General features: G+C 30.2%; 2 protein-coding genes across 2 annotated transcripts; one reads left to right on the forward strand and one right to left on the reverse strand.

The window, feature by feature from the left end:
* The first annotated feature begins 744 nt into the window (after window positions 1–744).
* Window positions 745–1366, forward strand: LOC107846181 (transcription repressor OFP6). The gene has a single exon (XM_016690635.2). It carries the CDS (start codon window positions 843–845, stop codon window positions 1248–1250), a length of 408 nt encoding a protein of 135 aa, XP_016546121.2. The 5' UTR covers window positions 745–842; the 3' UTR covers window positions 1251–1366.
* Window positions 1367–6508: 5142 nt separating this feature from the next.
* LOC107848258 (probable CCR4-associated factor 1 homolog 9) lies at window positions 6509–7749 on the reverse strand. Its single transcript, XM_016692969.2, has one exon. The coding sequence runs from the start codon at window positions 7402–7404 to the stop codon at window positions 6559–6561; it is 846 nt and encodes a 281-aa protein (XP_016548455.1). The 5' UTR covers window positions 7405–7749; the 3' UTR covers window positions 6509–6558.
* Window positions 7750–21284: the final 13535 nt, after the last annotated feature.

The following is a 21284-nucleotide window of genomic DNA, read 5'->3' on the forward strand; positions in this document are numbered from 1 at the left end:
TAAAAAATATTTAAAAAATTATACATATATATATAGTAGATGTTCAATTTCCTTCAATTAATTCGTATATTTAATTCTGAACTCCCTCAATAAAAATTTTGATTCGACCACCGATCACATCACCCTTCGTTGCATATCCTTAATGGACCCCACCCCATCCCCAACATGGGCCCCAAGACAAAACGTAAAAGAAAGGGAAAAGGAAAAAAAAAAAAAAAAAAAGCAAAATCCTCAAAATAATCCACTTTTTCCTCCCAAGTAACCAAATAAATAAATGAAAATCACCAATACACGAAATCCATAGTATATATTGTCTCTTTCCATTTATTTGGCATAGTTATTTATGAATTAATAATAACAACAATAACATATTTAATATCATTTTATACGAGGTTAAAAGAAGGTAGAGTGACAATGATAATTTTCAATAGATTATCGGTATGCTCAGTATAATTCCACAAATAAAATCTAAAGAAGATAGAATATATCAAATCTAATCTTCATCTTTTCTTAGATAGTTATTATTGGACAGTCAAAGAATACTTTCTTTGACTATAATTTTTTCAGATATCTTTTAAATATTTCAAATTATTAATTACGTTCACTTATAGTAATACTTTTACGTAATTTTTATATATATAAATTTAAAAATTTTCGATAACTCAGTTGATTGAATAATGAACTTTCGTGTTAATGTGTAGATTACATTAATATTAATTAGTTTGACCAAACAACTTGAAACACACGTTAACTAATATTACTCCTCTTATATATCATCATCATTCTTCTACTACTACTACAACATTATTATTATTATTATTATTATTTCTTCTTCTTCAACAATGTCTTCAAAGAACAAAAAGAAATGGAATTGCATGATTACTTCTAATGGAAAATCAAATTGTGGTTGCACCAAGCCCAAATTATCAGAAATTATCGATCCAAAGCCGAAGCAGAAGCAGAAGCAGAAGCCTGAGCACATATCGACTAATTTGCCTGCAAAGATTGTTGGAAGTGTGGCTATTGTAAAGGATTCAAATGATCCTTATGAGGATTTTCGACGATCGATGATACAAATGATAATGGAGAAAGAGATATACAAGTATGATGATTTGAATGAACTTTTGAATTGTTTTTTAGAGCTTAATTCTCCTTTTCATCATGATGTTATTGTGAAAGCTTTCATGGAAATATGGGATAATGGTAAAAATTTTAACAAGGAGGGTGGGGGTGGGGGTTCGGTTGATTGACACCTACTGCTGCTGTTTATGTTGTTCGAATTCTTTTAATAATGTTGATAGACATATGTTCAAATTCAAGAATCTGACATGAATATTATAACAATTTTTTAAAGAGTATGTTGTGTTACTCGAATATTCTAAAAATATCGATGATTGTGTGTCAAATTTTTGAAATAGGAGCACTTCTCTGCACAATTTTAATTTTTGTTTTAGTTTAAAATAGTTGTCTTAATTGTTTTCAATTATGCTTTTAATATTAAGAAATAATTTTTTTGATGTAGGTTAAGTCTTAAAGAAACATTTGATAAAAATGTGTAATTTAGTAAACTGTATTTTGTATTGTAATTCGTATCTATTTTCTTAGTAGTAGAATTAACATTATTTTCATAGATTCTTGTTCTGTCCATATATGTGGTGTACATTTACTGTGAAGACTATGGTCCTAAATTAATTAATACAGTAAGTAGTAGTTGTGTGTCTATGTTTCAATTAATATTCTTACTGATTTTGCTGTTATATCTCATTTTCATATTCATTATAATTCTTAACTCTCACTTACATTAACCATGAAATAATGTGGTGGGGGTGGGTTCAATTCTTCTTTTTTAACCCCAAAAAATGTCAAAATCTCTTTCTTGAATGCATATTATTAAATGCAGACATTTCTACTTTCTCTATTTTATTTTAATTAATCTTTGTTAATTTCGCACTATGTGAAATTATACTGGGTTTGTTGTTGTTGTTGTTGTTGTAATCTTTGTTAACTTGACACGTCTGGTACAAAATCAAATTATCATTATTAATTATGCTTTGCAAATCTCAGTTTGACTACTATTATTATATAAATATTCAATAATAAAGGTAATATTTGAAAGAGTAGAATAAATCACTCTAAAATGAACAAGTAAAACAAATTTCATTTTTAATATAAGAATCAGGTAAAATAAAACGAAATAGTATTTTATGAGAGTGGTCAATCAATTCTATTTTTACCTTTATTTTCCTAGGCCAATGTGCAATATTGGACTTGTCCATGACCACAAGATAATTACTACGGGCAAACAACATAAATCCCGACAGTTTAGAACTTAATTACAGAAAAATTCGAAAGTTTACATAATTACTGAAAATTTTAACTCTGGGTCTGTCGAGATGCATAATTATCTCCCAATACATTCAATGAAGATATAATTTTTTCTTTGTAAAGATACATAATTAGCTCCCGATACATTTTTTTTTATTTTGGGTCTGTCGAAATACATAATTAGCTCTCGAAAAATCCAACGAAGATACATAATTAGCTCCCGATATATTCAATGAACATACATAATTAGTTGAAATTTTTACAATTACTTTATAAGTACGGGGATTTGTGTAAAATACGGTGCGTGTTTATGTTATTTTTCCATTTAACGAAACTTTGGGCTTTTCCTAAAGAGCCTGTCAAGCCCAAACCACATATAAACAGAAGTTGAAAAGCCCATTTAAAAAGTCTGACCCGATGATGGCCCAATAAATCCCAGTTTGTTTTTCTTTTTAAAAAGCCCATTTGATGGTAAGAGCTAATCATTTTAGTTTCATTTAATCATTTGGGCTAAAAGCTTTCTATTGTGGAAAAATAACATAAACATACACCTTGACTTACCATATTTATACAATATTCCACCTTAATAAAGTAATTACAAAAATTTCAAGTAATTATGTATCTTCATTGGATATACCGGAAGCTAATTAATTATATATCTCAACAGACCCAAAATCGGGAAAAATATATCAGGAGCTAATTACGTATCTTTACAAAGAAAAAAATATATCTTCTTTGGATGTATTGGGAGCTAACTATGTATCTCAACAGACCCAAAATTGAGATTTTCAGTAACTATGCAAAATGTCGAGATTTTTTGTAATTAAACTCCAAACTGTCGGGATTTATGTTGTTTGCCCTTTTTCAAAGATGACTCTATATTCTAAGGGCTTGAACCTATTTGGGGTCTTTAATTAAGAATGAACATGTACTTATTAACTAATCATATTCTTTAATCGTGAACAAATTTAAAACATCTAATTAAAAATGAAGCTGTGTTAAGAGTCTAGTGTTTGAACGCAAATACTAATAGTGTATTTATAGAGAATCAATTAGATTTTAAATGGAATGTAAACTATATTCTAATTAGCACCTTTTATCATGAGTGGAATCTGAATCGGAAACGTTCTTTACGAATAAAAAGTGTTTTACTCTCAAAATAAGCTTCTCAAAACAAATTTAAGTTAAGAATCATGTTTAAGAACCAAATAAAAAGCATTTTTATAAGTCACAATAATTAATAAGTTAAATATTTATAAAGTATTTTAAAAATTATTTAATTGTTCAATAGTAATTAGAGCAAACACATTGAAACGAAGGAAGTAATTGTTTAATGTATTTAAGAACCAAATAAAATGCATTATAAATCCAATTTGATCGTGTGAGTATCATGAAATCTAACTACATATTCACATTTTAATATTTGTATCAAATCATTATAGTTAATATATTAGTATTTATTTATTGAATTGATATAAATATTATGTGCAATGTAAGCGATCAAATGAAAGAAGACGGCGTCGAGCGTAGAGTATCAAATCAAAAATATCATTTTGAGATCAAAATCTGGATAAATAATTTCACTTTCGTGGTCTGACAAGGGTAAAGTGAACGTAGACCTTATTTCTTTCCGTGCAAATCGAAATTATTGTACAATAACAACAACAATAATATACTCAGTGTATTTCCACAAAGTGAGGTCTGACGGTATAAAATGTATGCAGATTATGCGAGGGGTCAGTGCCGGCTCAACCATGTAAAAGAAAAGGTAACCGTTTTAGTCCCCCAAATTTTGAGGGGCCTCATTTTTTAGTAATAATAAATTATTGATAATATATTAAATTTTAAAAACTATTAAATACCATTTGTAGAAGAAAAAACTTTTTGTATAAAAGAAAATAATTATTAGAAGAAATTTGATATATTTAGAGTATTATGTCTCAAGAAATATTTAAGTACATTGATTATATTATTAGTTGTTAAAAAGTTATTAGAAGAAATTAATTATATAAAAATTATTAACAACCTTGCATCTAAAGAAATTTTAAAAATAGATTTTATAAAAAAAAAAAATCAATTTTTTCTTAAAAACTTTAAGGCCTCCGTTTTGATTTTGGCCTTAAGGTCACTAATGTGTTTGAGCCACCCCTGCGAGAGGCGAAAGGCGATCGACTGAGCTTGATAATGCCTGGGCATTAGGTATGCAATACAGGAAATTGACTTCAAGCAAACTTAAATTGGCTCACCCCACGACTAAGATTGCAGATGGATCAGGATATCGCTGTTTGAAATATAATAAAAAATTAATTCTGATAGATCTCGGCTCAGGACAAATAAAATTATGATGTGAAGATGAAAGGCAATTCAAACCGGCAACAACTACTTGCACCAATTTTAACAACCGGAGAAAGTTGAACGTCTCCCAAACCAATACTTTGTTGTACTATGAGTTGACTGATAAATTGTAAGCATCTTTATCATTGGTTTACCAAAGTACTTCGTGTTATTTTCTTTTTAGTCCGTTTCAGAAAAAAATATCATCTTTTTTTATTTGATAATTATTTTAATAACAATATTTTCATTTTATTTTTATCGGATTCCATTTAATAAGAAAAGACAACTAAAAAGTAAATTTTAAGAGAAATAATTTTATAAACTTTATAAAATTATCACTTATTTTCTAAATCCCGTGCGACTATGCTCAATCAAAAGACGACACATTTTGAAATGGTTAGTGTAATAATACCTAGTCACCTTATGGTTCTTATTTCAAAACGTTGGCCAACATTGGTGGCTAGTAATAATATCATCTATAGTGCGTGACACAACATTATTCCTATGTTTCAAAGATAGAAAAATATTTTTGATAGATTCTCGATAAATAATTATAAACATGTTTATTAGAAAAGAAAAATTAATATTTCAAGTTTTTTTTTTTTTTTTTTTTTTTTGCTTTTGATGGGTGATTCGGAAATAACTTTTGTATTTTAGTTGAGGCAGTGATATAAATTATGTATATTTTATTTCTTTCAGATTTTACTTTGTGGAAATACATTAAATATGTATCGCAATATAATTAGGAACTTCAATAAAAATACTACCTTGTTAAATTTAATTTTAAAACATTTTCTTTTTCAACTTAAACTCAAGTTGTTGTTCAGCCACCTACAAAATTTAAACTTCAAAACTCAACCTTTCAAGGGACTATGTTTCAATCCATCAAAATACTTTAAAATTTAGACATTAAGCCATTACTTTTACCACCTATTAAATCCTAAATATTGATTATTTTACACCCGTAGGAAAACCACAACCTCTGTCCCAACTGCACCCATTATACAGTAGCTCGCAAATTACACGAGAGATGTAAACCGCAATAGGCATGCCTTATACGACGAATCCATCAAAATACCCTAAAATTTAGGCATTGAGCCATAATTTACCACCTATTAGATCTTAACATTGATTATTTTACACCCCTTCGGAAATCCACAACCCATTTCGGGATACTTGTTTAGGTCCCGTTCCATTATGTACTTTCTGTGGGGATCGTTTTTGCTTGATTTACAGAATTTCCCTTGCGGTTAAGGTAACGACTTCGGACACCTCTACCATAACCGCAACCACTATTTAGCAACATGCAAATCATACGAGAGATATAAAACGCAATAAACAAGCCTCATGCAACGAGCTCATTGATGAGCGACAAATAAGGGATGAACTCAATCTTAGATCTCCCACATAAAAAATTCATCTTCCAATCATTCAACATGTTTATATAATGTATGGATATATAGTAGTAAACCCTAGCCATAATACATAAACATGTCCTTTTAACATGACACTAAATTACATCTATGACCTCCAACTTTGGATGTGCACAAGTAGACACTTAAAATCGTATAAAGTAAAACAAGTAAATATCCACATCCTATGTGGTATAATACACCTAAAACGCCACTAGAATAAAAATTGACCACTTAGATGCCACATAGGACATATTTATCTACTTGTTTAACTTTATACAAGTTAAAGTATCTATTTGTGCACACCCAAATTTGAAGATATGTAATATGAGATTAAGTTAAAGGGCATATTTATCTATTGTGCCTCGACCTTATGTTAGCAAAATTAGAGATCACAAATTTACTACCAAAAAAAGAATTTAATCAAACAAATATACTTCAGTATCAAATGAAAATATAATTAACATTAATTCCCTATCATACACAATTAATACACTTCTAATCCAAACAAAACCCCACCATATTTTTCCAATCCATCATTTACAAAATACAAATCCCTAATTTTCTTAAACGCATGCCACGTCAGCAGGCTATCTGAACCGGCCTGATGACACTTTCCGACCGCCCGGTTCACCTCTAGCACCTTCGAAACCCGGTCTAAACCGCCATACAATTTCTCACAATACCTCATTAAGTGTTTCACATCATAAATTTTATTTCCGAAAAACACCCTGAGAATTTCCAGAAAGTCCGATAAGTCGCCGGGAAGTTCCCGGCGCGTGAGGATTTTCAATAGGTAACCGAAATCGTACGCGCTGTGGAACGTCACCCAGCTTACCGCCTCGTTGCATACGAGCCCCGACGACATCAGTAATTCAGCAAAACGAACGGTACTCACCCCCATTTCTCTGTTCTTATCGAAATCTACGCCCTGCCGACGCAGCAGCTCGATCGAATCCGGCGCGTGTTGATCACGCGCCGGATCGAAATCGCTGAAGTTGAACTGCCATATATACCGATCCCCGCCGGAGCTGCCTAAATCCGGCAGGTTTCCGTTTGAGTCCGATAGTGTCAGTCCTACCTGAATGAGGCTCAATACATCAACGTTCAATTTTAATAACTTGTACTGCTCGTACGGCAAAAGCGGCACGTATCGCCGGCGGCGATTATTTTGCCGGAAAATTACTCCGGGGAACTCGGTATCCATTGATACACAAGGGTACTGATCGATTATAGTTCGTATAATCTCGAATTCCGATTCGAGATTATCCGCCCATACTTCTCGGATCTTAATCGGATTCGGATCCGAATCACCAACAAATTCAACAGCCATATAATGAAAATTCAATTATTCTAAACTTGTAGATTTTCAATTGGGCACAAAAGGGTGCTGGTAATTTTATAAGAAAATAAGTAGTATGAGAAAAGAACAGAGAATAGAATAATGAAATTTATAATGAATAAAGAAAAGGTGTAGAATAATTAATTTCCCAAGTGGGATAAGGATGGGATTAAATTCAATGTATTTTCCAAAAAAAGAAGTGTCATTTTTAGACAAGGAAGGAGAAAGGAAAAAGAATAAGCTAACGTTCTTGTTTTATTTTATTTTTTGTGGGGTCTAAGTTCAAAGTGTGTAGATGGTTTATTCAACACATATGGTATTTACTTTTTTCATTTTCCACCTAATATTTGATATTTATTTTGATGTTGTGTTAAGTTAGAATATATATTAGGTAAAGATTGATAAAAGAAGATGTGTTCTATTAGAATTGTTTACGATCAGGTTGAATTGAATTTGAATAGATTAATACAAAAAAAAAAAATTATAAATTGAGTGTCATTAAATTATTTAATATTATTATACTTAATGTTGAAATTATATATATCATCCTTAAAATAGATTGATCTTTAATTTGAATTAGTATTTTGTAATTTAAAATATGCTTAATAAAACGTAAGTCTTTTTAGGAATTAAAGTCATGTTGTATATAATTAGGGGTGAAGCTATATTGACTCCAACGAATTCAATCAATTTTCTTTTGATGAAAAATTATCCTTTCTTCGTTTCATTTTCTGTATCGGTATTTGATCGGATATGTGTGAGTTACTCTAAAGTCGAGTAAATTTCCTAAATAGTCACCCATGTTAGGGAATTTGTCTTATAATATCATTTTTGTTTTTTTTAAGATCATAATATCACCCAACTATTTCTATTTTTCTCAAAATATACTTGACATAATATCAACATCATTCTTTCTCCTAATAGGATGCCATGTCACATTTTTTTTTAATAATAAGTTTTTTAACTTTTTAAACCACCGATTTTTTTACCTGAGAAGAAGATTACAAAGAGGCATATTTTTCTGTCCGAAAAAATTTTCTAGGGTTCTGAGGCAACTTCTAACATGAAATCCTCTGGTTCTTTGAGGAAATTGTGGGTTCTTCAACGAATAAATTAATGAATTTGCAGAATGGATTGTATCCCTAGCCTTTGTATACCTTTGATGTCGACCAAAGAGATCGTCACGAGGTAAAATTCAATCTTTTTTTTCAATCTTTGAAGTTTAAATTGTGAAATAATTTGAATACTCAATGTGGTATTGGAGTAATTTTCTTAAAATTTAGAATTTTTTTTGCTTGTTTTTGAATGGGATATTCTGTTGTTTGAATCTGTGTTATGTGTTTATGTCTATAGTCTGTGTAGAACATGGGAGACATCTACTCTTAAGGGGTTATTTGGTTGAGAATAACTAGAATAAGTTATTCTGGGATAACTAATCGAACGATTAGTTATTCCATCATAGGTGATAACTAATTCCATCACTTAAATAATTTCGGGACTAAGTAATGCCTTCATCCAAACATAGGATAAGTAAACCTACATTTTATCCCAAAAGTATTGCACCTTATACCTCTTGCATCTTTATGTGCTCAAAAAGGTTGTTGACGCTTCATCAAATCAATCTCCGGATCAGTCAAAGAACAAGCTGAAAATGATGATTTGTGGGATTATTCTAAACTTTATCATTCAGGGTAGATTTACAAATGGATTTGAACTTAACAAAACAGTCAACTAGAACTCACGTAATGAATTCTTGATTTATTTATTTTTCAGTTAATTTATTACAAAGTTATGATTTTTTTTTCCCATTAGTTTCATTGCTTAATCGTATTTTTTTCCTCTATTGTTGGTTCAGGGAGGTGTACATGTTGAATCTGTTGATTGACCTTCTTTTACAGCAAAGAAAGGAAGTCATTTTGAAAGAGAAGTCATGAAGAATTATGTAGTTTTGTTGAAGAAGAAGAAGAGAAAATTTAGTAAATATATAGGGATTATGCATTAGTTTCTTTTGTTAGTTATGTGAAACACTTATTTAGACACGTTATGTGTCTTCTTTTGCTAAAACCCCTGTTGTCATATTATGATGTGGTATAGTGTGATATTGCCACTTGTCTATAAAACATTATTTAACTGTAAATTATAGCAAGTTATGATACTTTTTTGAAGTATTGATGCTAAAATTTGTTATTTTAAAGGTCAAATTTGTTTGTGTATATAGTTTGGTAAGGCATTGAAGAAAATTTGTTATTATGTTTTGTCTTCCTGATTAGCTCCAAGGAACTAATTTTATTTTTTTTTATAAGAGAAAGGCTAAATTTTTGTATGAAGAGAAGTTGACGTTCATGCAAATACTCGTGACTGAAATCGAGAATAAAAATTTTCTCTATGAAATTGAAGTAACTAAATTCTCGTACAGAAAATAATGTATTGGACTACTGATAGTATAAAATATGTACACTTATTCATCGTTGCAGCTTCGAAATCTTCAAAAATTAGGTAAATGCTTTGATTGAATATGTAAAAGAAGTTGTTTATTCAAAAATCAGGTAAATGTTTTGATTGAACATGTGAAAGAAGTTGCTGCTTATAGAGACATAAACACTCTTTTATGTATTGTTAAAAAAAATAATAATGTGACAAGACATTCTATTAAGAGAGTGAAGAATGTTGGTATTGTGTCGAGTATATTTTGAGAAAAATTTAAATATTTGGATATGATATTATAATCCTAAAAAAAAAAGTGATATTATTAGGCAAACTCCTGGGTAATTATTTAGGGAATTTACTCCTCTAAAATCTAAAGTCATGTTTATTTGGTGCATTTGTTTGCGTGTGATATTTGTGCTGTACAAACTGTTAGTGAGCTGAATTTTGTTACATGTGCATCATAGTAGGTGAAAAGTTGACATCAAGGTACACAAATTGGGTTACTCTTTTTGTCTATTTTAGGTTGCAAAGAGTCAATTTGAACATGTCCAATAGATTAAAAGTATATTCTAATTTTAAAAAAAAAAATATTCCTTTTTTTAATCTGTTTAAGAAAAAATAACTTTTTCTATTTTTAGTAATATTTTAATTCTCTTTTTATCTTTAATAACATGATTTACAATTACATCAATATTCAAAGATCGTTTTAGACGACAAGTTTTAAAAGTATTTCTTTTTGCTTAAACACCTTGCTAAGTTGAAATATACCTCATAAAACGGAACGAAAAGAGTATTTTTTTTTTCAACAATGACTTATCAGCATAATCACGTGAGAGAAACTATTATTCTTTATTCCACCAACCCAAGGGCGGAGCTAGCTAATAGTGAGAGGTTTATCCGAACCTCCTTTGATGGAAAAATATACTATTTATATAAGCTTACAATTATTTTTCATGTATACATAGTAAACGTTGAACTCGTTCAATTAATTTTTTTTGTTCATATTTTTCGATTTTAAATTCCCTTAGTTAAAATACTGGCCCCACCACTCCCACTCCCACCCTCCAAAATGTACATTGTAACACTATATTTTCACACCTCTAGTCAATACACATTAAAACCATTTTACATGCATTAATGGATTAACACCATTTGACCAACGTATACGTTAGATGTGTACATTGATTATCAAAGGTTGTAAGTGAGATTATAAGTGTGCTCCTACCTCTTTAATTAGAAATTTTGAATTTGCATTAAGTGGAAGTCAAATGCTTTTGGTACGAAATATTTTACCCTAAAAGTTGAATTTTTTTAAGTAAATTAATCGAGTCCAACAACGAGCCAATAGCAAACATCCACGTGGAGAAAAACAAAAATAATTGATGAGATTCAATCTAAGAACTTATTGATTTAAATACCTTCACATTGATTCTTAACAACTACAATGGGTTGCATAGATATTGTAGGGAGAGGGATTTTTATTTTTTTAGCATAAGGAATTTGTGAATGTTTTAGTATCTAAATGAATTCTTTGATGTCATAGTATTAGTTTTTAGATGAATGGGATAAAATTTAGGTTTTGAAGTGTGTAAAAATATTTTCAAAATGGAAAAATAAAAAAGTAGTTAAACAAATACTAATTTATAATTGTCCCCCCTTTTCTTATAGAAAGCATTATTATAACTCATAAAATTGTTATGTAATCGTAGGTTCAAATGGTGATATATTCTTTTGCAGAAATGCGGGTAAGGGTTAAGTGGATAAATTCTTGTGGTCCGATTCTTCCCCAGATTTTCGTGCATAACGAAAGTTTTAATGCATCAAATTATTTTTTTTAAATTGTTTCCTTTTATAACACGTTGAAATGGAATGTTAATATAATCCAATATGCTCCTATTTTAATTAACAAAATATGATGCTTTGAGGTAGAGCCGTCAATATGTGTCAAGGCTCGGTGAGCCAGCCTGGCCCGGCTTGTAATTTGACGGGGTGGGGTTCAATTTTTGTAGCTCATTTAAGAACAGGGCTTTTTAGCCCTACCCGGATAAGCCCATGACCCGTAAGACTTGAGGAATGTGGATTGGGCTAGTCCGTGGGCCGGTCCGTCAATCAAATAATAAATAATTTAAAAATAAAATAAAATACTGAAAAATAATAAAAAAGTTAAAAACAATCAAGTCCAATGATGACCATTGACCGGTTCCATTAACAAAGAAAATGAAAACCGGAAAGTTTCCTACTTTCCTATCTAATAAATAATAAAATAATTAAATATCTACCACTAAAACATAAAGAGTACATTGTACTTTTCACTTTCCTAATTTTCTTAGTTCAGCTAGCTGCCTCCTCTTCACTATATCTCCCTCAACGCGTCATCGGCTTTCAACCGTGATATTTTCGATTGAGTAGTGCCACCTCTTTGTTTTCTTCCTACTTTGGGTGATTCGAGCTCTGACTTCCTTTTGATTAACAAACATTAATACTATGTGTTATTGTGTGATAAATATTTATGTTTATTAATAGTGTAAAATTAAATTATAAAATATTATTTTTTTAAAAATGGGCTGGCCCGTGAGGCCCGCAGCCCACAGGATAATAGCGTGGGCTTGGTGTTTTTCGACCCGTCATTTAAACGGGTCAGTCCGACCTGATTCGTCAAATTCAAAGCCCGTATGGACTAACCTAAATGGGCTGGGCCAACCCGTATTGAGAGTTCTACTTTAAAGTTTAATAATTCATTAATCTAATTATTGGAAAACGTGTCGAAACAATAAAATAAGTTGTCTTAGTCAACATGTTGCTTCTTAAAAGACACATTTTCTCTTATATACTTTGACCTTTCTAGTATGAATTTACTATATTATCCTTCTTATTTGACTTTTGTGGTCAAACTGCTGGTCAATTTTGCACTATGGAGACCAAGTAAAACTTCTAATTAATTAATATTTCCTTATTTATTTTATCATATTGTTCGTATGTCGAAATATATTTGTCAAAGTACACTATGGTCATATCGAGCTAAAACAAGCTTACCTACTACTACATAATGAAGATAAATTGAGCATAAGTAGGTTTGGGCGTCGAGCTAAATCGAATTGGTTATAACGGTGAAGTTCATGTCAAGACGAATTGAGTTCAAAGTAGGTTTGGGCATCGAGGTGAACTGGATGAAGCTCAATCAAATTTTGTTACAATGTGGAGTATAAGTCGAGGCAAATTGAGCTTAGCTGAAACATAAGGAAGATCAATTGATCGAGTTCAAGTAAGCACTTTATTGTTTGTTTCATTTCCACATATTTTACTTGTAATGGCCAGTGTTGCTTTGTGACAACTAGAGGTAAAATCATCAGTAAAGATTGTGGTGAGATGATGATACAAGAAAACCATGGAAACACAAAATCAATCCACAAAATGGAAGAAATCCGTGAACCCTTTTGGAGACAAGTCTCGGCTTTCCAAGAACACAATAACAAGAAGATAACAAGGTATTTATTACACCAAATCAGCGGACAACAAACTAGATTAACAACATAAAATGATGAACAAGAAGACACAAGATTCGGATTTAACAATAACAACAAGAAATAACGATTACAACAAAACAAAGGACAGATAGTTAGACAAAAATGAAGGTGTAATCTTAAAAACTCAAGAGCCTATTCCACTCTTGGACCTTTAACACCACACAACAAATACCTAACTCTTATGTTGGTACAAGAATGACCTCGATCTCCCAAGCATCCAACGTTTCCAAGCTTTGAATCCAACATGAGTGATTCCACACTCAAGTAGATTTCCCCAGTTACAATTTCGGCCAAGGAGAGTCATTCTCACAAGAGAGATGTTTCTAAGTGTTACACTTCCATATTCAATAAAAACTAAGACTAAAAACCCTAAGGGGTCGTTTGGTAGAGTGCATTAGAAAACTAATGCATACATTAGTTTAATGTGTATTATTAATACCTTGTTTGGTATACTTTTGTACCCTATGTACAATTAATGCTTGCATTAGTTATACACTCTATTGTGTATTAAGGTGTGTATTACTAATACCTCAAAATCTATGGTATTAGCAATGCCATGGATCCAATACATGCATTAACATGATTAAAGACGCTATTATCCCTCAAAAAAAATTCACATTCTTTCTAACATATATATGGAGGATATTTTTGTAATTTTTTTTTTAAAGAAATTATTTAATTCACATTATTTTTAATACATCAAACCAAACACTGCATAAGAAAAACACAAACATAACTAATGCAAGCATAGCTAACACAAACATTACTAATATAAGCATTTCTAACACACCATATTTTGCATTATTCTTATACACTCTACCAAACGACTGCTAAGAGGTTCTATATATAGTGTATTACAAAATAGAATACAAAATGACCACAATACCCCTCAAGGATGAGGTGCCCATCAAGTGTAACTTAGGAGCTGATTTTAGTGCATTTAGGCTCTCTTTTACACTTCACTTGTGCACTTCCTTGGACGGATTCAATACGCACTTGTTCTCGTCCATCCTCGTGGTCGTACTCGTATCAGATGATAATTAAGTACTTTTATTTTTAGTCAAAGATTATGCGACCAAGCTCTAAAAATATGTCGCTTTTAGTAGAAAACACTATATCCTTAAAGTCATATTTTTTTAGTGCAAATTTAAATTAATCGAAGTTCAAAGAATATTAAACATGGAAAATTCTAAAAAAAAAAAAAGGAAAAAAGAGAAGATACATGCGCAAAAAGGCTCCCATTCCATTGTTAACATTCATAGGCCAACACAAAACGCAAATGGGCTTTTCACAATTTCAGCCCTATTTCTATTGTACACGCACATAGAGCTGAACGGTTTTGAACTTTTGGCCTCGCTTGCTCTACGAGCAAAACTCAATTTTAACATGTTTTAACTTTTGAACTTGAAGATTTAACATCGGCACAGGTCAAAAAGTTTAACACCACATTTTATCATCGGCGAAATAATTGACTTTCACACGCATCAAAAGGATTTTGACTTCAAAAATCATTGTCTTTTTTTTTTTTTTTTAGTTTCCCAAGGTATTCCCACAGCCGTCAGCCGTGAGACTAATCCTCCGTTCCTTCGGTCAACGCAATAAGCGATAGGGAACTGACCACAAAATTTGCTCCATTCACCAGAGGTGGGAATAAAAATCATTGTCAAATTCAAGCAATTTGTTCCCACAAAGCTATGTTAATTACTTGGATTTTAAAAAACTCATATTAGGTCTTTCAAAAATGCATTACTTTTAAAGAATCAGACACACACTCGTGACTTTTTGTTTTTGGAAAAATTTGAACAACAAAATCCCAAAGTACTCTTTAAACAAAATGTAGACATATACTCTATTGAATATAGCCACATTAAAAAAATAGAATTAGCTACGACTTCATTGTTAATCCATCATTAAATTATTTGTAACTAAAAAGCTTTTTTAATAATCTAATCGCTAATCCATTGCTGGATAGGATTAGCTTGCAACAAATTTTGCTATTTAGCTACAAAATTCTTATTTTTTCATGAATGTAGTGCTATTTCTGAAATGATTCATCAATCAATCAATTTGCTTGTAAATGTTCTATTACTAATATTTTTCCTGTTCAAACAAGCTTCAAAAACGATTTTATTTCTGAAATGGTCACTCACCTTTCATTTTCCTATAACAAAATTATTAAATTACTTAATTTTCTTTAAGCATTATATATCGGAAAGTCACTAAATTTTTATTTTTTTTTGTAAGAGAAAAATGGCTCAAACTTTACCTAAGAATCACAATAAAGCATTTAAATTGAAAAGAGGGTGACAATTTCACTTTTAGTCTCAAATTAGCACTTTTTTTTTTTTTTTTAATTTTAAAAAGGGCTCATATATATTTAATATAAGATATTAATACTACCCCAACTTATGCAAATCACAAATCATTTGACGATTTCTTTTTTATTATTATTTATTGTTAATAGATGCTACATTTAAAATATTCTTTTTTTGACACTCCAATTTGAACAAAAGAACATTTTACCATATTTGAGCCTTACTGAAGGAATTTGGCTATTTGCATGATAGTGTAAGAATTCTCTTTATAGTAGTTAATCTCATGAGAAAATAGAAGTGTACATAATATATGCCTTTATATATAGGCCCCGCCGTGAAAACATAATTTCTTGGAGTTAAAAATAGAATTGGAGTTACAGTTGTGTTTGACCATGAATATAAATTAAAGTTTTTTTGAAATTTTGTGAGAGAAGTATGAGTGAAATACAATTTCAAATTGTATCTGGAATTTTCATGGCGAAACACTATTGTTTTCACTAAAGTGAAATAATTTTTCGAAAGAAAATAAAAAAATACTCATGATCAAACGGCGACATAATGTTAAGCTCAAAGATAAGCTGGTGCACTAAAGCGGCTCCCATTATACATGAAGTTGAGAAAAAAATCGAACCACCTATTTTTGATGAATTAACTATAATAAATTAAGATAGTTTGATGTAAATATTGAATGTAACTAAATCTTTAAAGTAAAAGATTGAATTAGTTCTTTAATTAGGTAACACCCAACAGTGGAAGCTTTCTATATTTTTCATGTTAAGTCATTGCCAAAAATAGTACAATTCATTGAATCATATGAGCCCTCTACTAATTAATGGCTACCTACCTATTAATGTATATATTACTTGACATTCATGTGAAAAATTACATATAAATGGTAGGGGTCTAATTGTTGATGTGAGGTGGATTCAAAAGGTCAAACAAACAGTATTTGATATTCGTATTGAGATCTCGCGTAATAATCAATCCATCTGTTATATTGATCATTTTTTATTTTAACAGCACAATTTTAATAATGTGCCACAAGGATATAGAGCTTGCTTCTGTATATACCTAACATCTCTTCCATGTTATTTTTATATGGGATTCGCTTAAAGTGTTGCATGCATACACCCTCTTAAGAACCCAACATCATACGTAGTTGAGTTTTATCGCTTCATCGTTTAAGATTACACGTGAAGTGGCTATGATATATCATATGTAATAACCCAACTCACTTGTAATATTATTTGCTTTATAAAATAGGTCACTATGGTGTAAGACTTGTTTTCTTATATATATATACCCAACATCTTTTTTCGTGTTTTGATATAGTGTGGAATTCACTTAGAGTGTTATATCACGACTCGTCAAAGTTTGTGTGTAGTGAAAGATTCATTACAATATGAAACGTTTTCTATGGTCATAGTCTTTTCATATCAAAAGCTCGATCGAACACTTTAATCAAGAATGAAAAATCATATTCATCTCATTGCAACTTTTGATGATGAAATTTTTTTTTAGCATTCGAGGTTCAATATCATTATCTACTATAAACACTTCACATGCAATGCGAGTTATTTTTATTTTTTGAGAAAATAACAAAAATAGTTCCTTATGTTTGTTTAGGAGAAAATTCAGAATGATCGCTTAAATATTATTTTTAAGTAATTTTGATCTTCTAAATTTCTCAATCAATTAATATTACTACTTACTTTTGATCTCCATCAAATATTTAACAAACTCTATTGTGAAAATATAATTTAGCTAGAAATAAGGGACCATGCATTTTACATATATTAATTAGTTCACCCACATTTGTTACATATATGAAATTACTCTTTTCGTTGGTTTTTACTTGTTCCTCTTTTATTTAATTTAATTTTTATTTTTACTTGTTGTTTTTGATAAATCAAGAAAAAACAAAAATAAATTCTCATGTTCTATCCTTAGCATTAATTACTCATTCTTCAAATTATTTTCTAATATCTATTACTAAACATCAATTAATAGAGATAATATGATAAATTTATAATACTAATTATTATTTTCTTAATGAGTATATCATGTCAAAAACTGACAAGTCAAAGCGAACAAAGAAAATAAAGATAATGATATTGTATTTTACATCTATAAATTAGCCTTGTTTCCTAGTCGTAAAGTGAAAAAATAAATAGCGGAGTGAAAATAATGAATTTTGTATTTTTCAATTGCAGCAAAAATCATTGAACTCAACACCAAAATAGTTATCTTAAGTTAATTTTGTCTCTTGAAACGTAATTTTATTTACGAACTAAATGTCTTTTGTTAGTATGTTATTTTTTTTGTTTTTGGAAACTCCAGGAAAACTCGCAGCCGCTACACCCCTGCCACAACGTCTGTCCTTTGGGTGAACACTGTGTGCGCACTGGGTAAACCCCTCAATGTGCAATAGCTCGCAAACCACACAAGAGATTTAAACCGCACTAGGTAAACCCCGTGCGACGGGGTCGATTGAGAAGGCATTAGGGGTGAATCGAACCCGCGACCTCCGCTATGAGAAGTCCCCTCAAACCAACTCAACCACACAAAAAATAATATTTTTTCTCTTAAAATGAGATTTTGCATAATTACTAAAAACATTCAATTTTAGGTCTGTCGAGATACATAATTAGCTCCCGATACATCAATGATAGACTTTTTCCTTTGTAAAGATACATAATTAGCTTTCGATACATTTTTTTTGATATTGGGTTTGTCCAGATACATAATACATCCAACGAAGATACATTTTTTCCCATTTTGGGTCTATCGAGATACATAATTAGCTCTCTGGTACATCCAGCGAAGATACATAATTATTTATTGAAATTTTTATAATTATTTTGTAAGACGAAAATTTATGTAAATATGATAAATTAAAGTGTATGTTTATGTTTTTTTTCTTCTTCAAAAAATAATATAAAAATGGCTTAATTAAGTACATACAATTTCTTCCAAATTCCCATTTCCAACAAACCATGTAAAGCATTTACAAGATTAAACTATAGAACTCCAAATTTTTTGTTATTAATGAAGATAATAACAAGGGATGTTGCAACAAAAATGTACAATAATTTCAGTTATAGTAAAGATAGCAACTATACATGAACTACTAACATCATAATATTAATATGATGACCACACCATATTATATGTCTCATTGGCTGCAAATTGAGACCTATTATAGCATTGTTGTAATACAAACTTCCCAAAAATTTTCATGATCACACAATCCAATAATATCAAGATAAGAAAATATAAGAAAAAAAAAAAACACCCCGATGCCCCCAAGCTCCTGCTATGTGCACGGTACGAGGAAGAGCTGGATCGTAAGGGCCTATTTTATGCAGCCTTACCCTATATTTCTGCAAGAGACTATTTCCATAGTTTAAAATTGTGACCTCCAGGTCCTATGATAGCAACTTTATCAGTTACACCAACGCCTCCCTTCAATAATATCAAAACTAAATAAAACCTAAACTCAATAAAAGCATATATAAAAGCTAAGCTAACATTTGATTGAGTCGCGAAAACTTCTAGTTAAACTATATTCTAAAATCTGAGTACCGAATTCTTTTTGGTTAAGGAATCTCTTTACTTTCTGATCGCTCGAGAACAGTCAGGAGATTCTCTGCAAGAAATACAGGATTCTGCTTCTGGCGGCAACATGTGTTTGTTTCTAGGTTGCTTCTTGAATAATACTTGATATATGATTGGCGGTTGAGTTTTCTCCAACTCGACATACAATCGTACATTATTATCGTTACGGATATGAAAAGGTGAATCATTGCCGTCGATAACATAACGTACATCAATATTTTTTCGAGTTTCGTCAATTTTAGTTCATCAGAAATCGACGAAATCAACCTCAAATAATTTACTGATTCAGCAACAACAATCCCTTCACTTTTATAATCCACATATTCTGTTTGGGATCTCCATTTATCCGAGTACCTCAAAAGAATAGCAATATTCATCTTCAATAACTCAAAATAATTTGCTCTCTTCAGTAAACAATAAAAAACAGATCTGAAATTGTATTTGATTTATGGTTTTGTTTCAGATTTGCGTTTTTATGTATTTGTGATTTTTAAATTTTGAAATTCCGTTGATCTTACATGATTTTAGGGATGCAGTAACCCACGTATTTAATTTACTAACAGTAATATCACTATGAATATAAGGAAGACTCCTTCGCATACTCTCTCCGTTCATTTTTACATATTATTTTTGACAAATCAAGAAAAAATGATTTTTTTCATGTTTTATCCTTAGCGTTGATTACTTATTCTCCAAATTATTTTTCAATACCTATTACTAAACATCGATTAATAGGAATAATATTGTAAAGTCACTATTACCAATTATTATTTAATTTCTGAATATGTTTGTCATATCAAATTCGTAATGAGTAAAAGCGAACGAAAAGAATATTAATTACTTCTAAAAATACAATTCATTAATTAAAAAATAATGACATTGTATTGTAATCTATAAATTTGTCCTTCGTTTCCTACTAGTAAAGTAAAAGAATAAATCGCAAAGTGAAAACAATGAATTTTGTATTTTTCAATTGGAGCAATAATCGTTGAACTCAACGCCAAAATAGTTATCTAAAGTTAATTTTATCTCTTGAAACGTAATTTTATTCACGAACTAAATGTCTTTTGTTGGTACTAGTTTAGGTGTACGCACTTCGCGTGTGTACCCCATTTTAATGAGTTCAAATATTATACTAAATAAAAAATTTATTTAAATAATAAAAATAAATACAACAATTAAATTCAACATCTTTTCAATATATAAAGATGAAGAATTTATTTAATTAAACCTAACATTTACTGAAAATGATTTCCAAAGCTGATCGACATTCATCTATCACCTGTAAACTGCAATAAAATAATACGATAATAGAGACATCAAATGATACAATTAAATTTAACTTTTACACTCATCTACCACCTATTAACTATAATAAAATAATACGATAATAGAGATATCAAAATAATATAACTATACCTAATTTTTATACAAAAAGATTTCTCAAGTTGAGATGTCAAAGCAATACAATTAAACTTAACCCTTACCTAAAAAAATTCTTCAAAGTCGACCGACATTTATCTACCACCTGCAAACTACAACAAAACAATACGATAAAAAAGATATCAAAAAATACAATTAAATTTAAACTTTACACACAAAAATTCCTCAAACCCGATCGATGTTCGTCTACAACCTGTAAACTACCACAAAATAATAAACTAATAGAGATATAAAGACAATACAATTATTATACAAACTAATGATAAAAACATTTATTGAATTTATTATACAAAGTCTGATGGCTTGTATGTATTTATCCATACATTGATCGAAAAAAAATGAGGAGGTAATACTTTACAAAATAAAAAAAACCAACTACCTAACATCTAAGAAATACAAGTGAATCAATTGCTAACTTAAAAGACAAAGGAAGAAGAAGAAGAGAGAATCAAAAAACAGTTAAAGAAAAACGTAAAAACTGGGCACGCATATATGTTATTCAAAGACCTAAGCATATTGTGTGCATAAATTAGTATAAATAATT

Source organism: Capsicum annuum, chromosome 11 (assembly GCF_002878395.1).
Source record: "Capsicum annuum cultivar UCD-10X-F1 chromosome 11, UCD10Xv1.1, whole genome shotgun sequence".
Taxonomy (NCBI): domain Eukaryota; kingdom Viridiplantae; phylum Streptophyta; class Magnoliopsida; order Solanales; family Solanaceae; genus Capsicum; species Capsicum annuum.

Coding starts and splice junctions, on each gene's coding strand:
- LOC107846181 (XM_016690635.2), top strand. CDS start 843: ATGTCTTCAAAGAACAAAAAGAAATGGAATTGCATGATTACTTCTAAT.
- LOC107848258 (XM_016692969.2), bottom strand. CDS start 7,404: ATGGCTGTTGAATTTGTTGGTGATTCGGATCCGAATCCGATTAAGATC.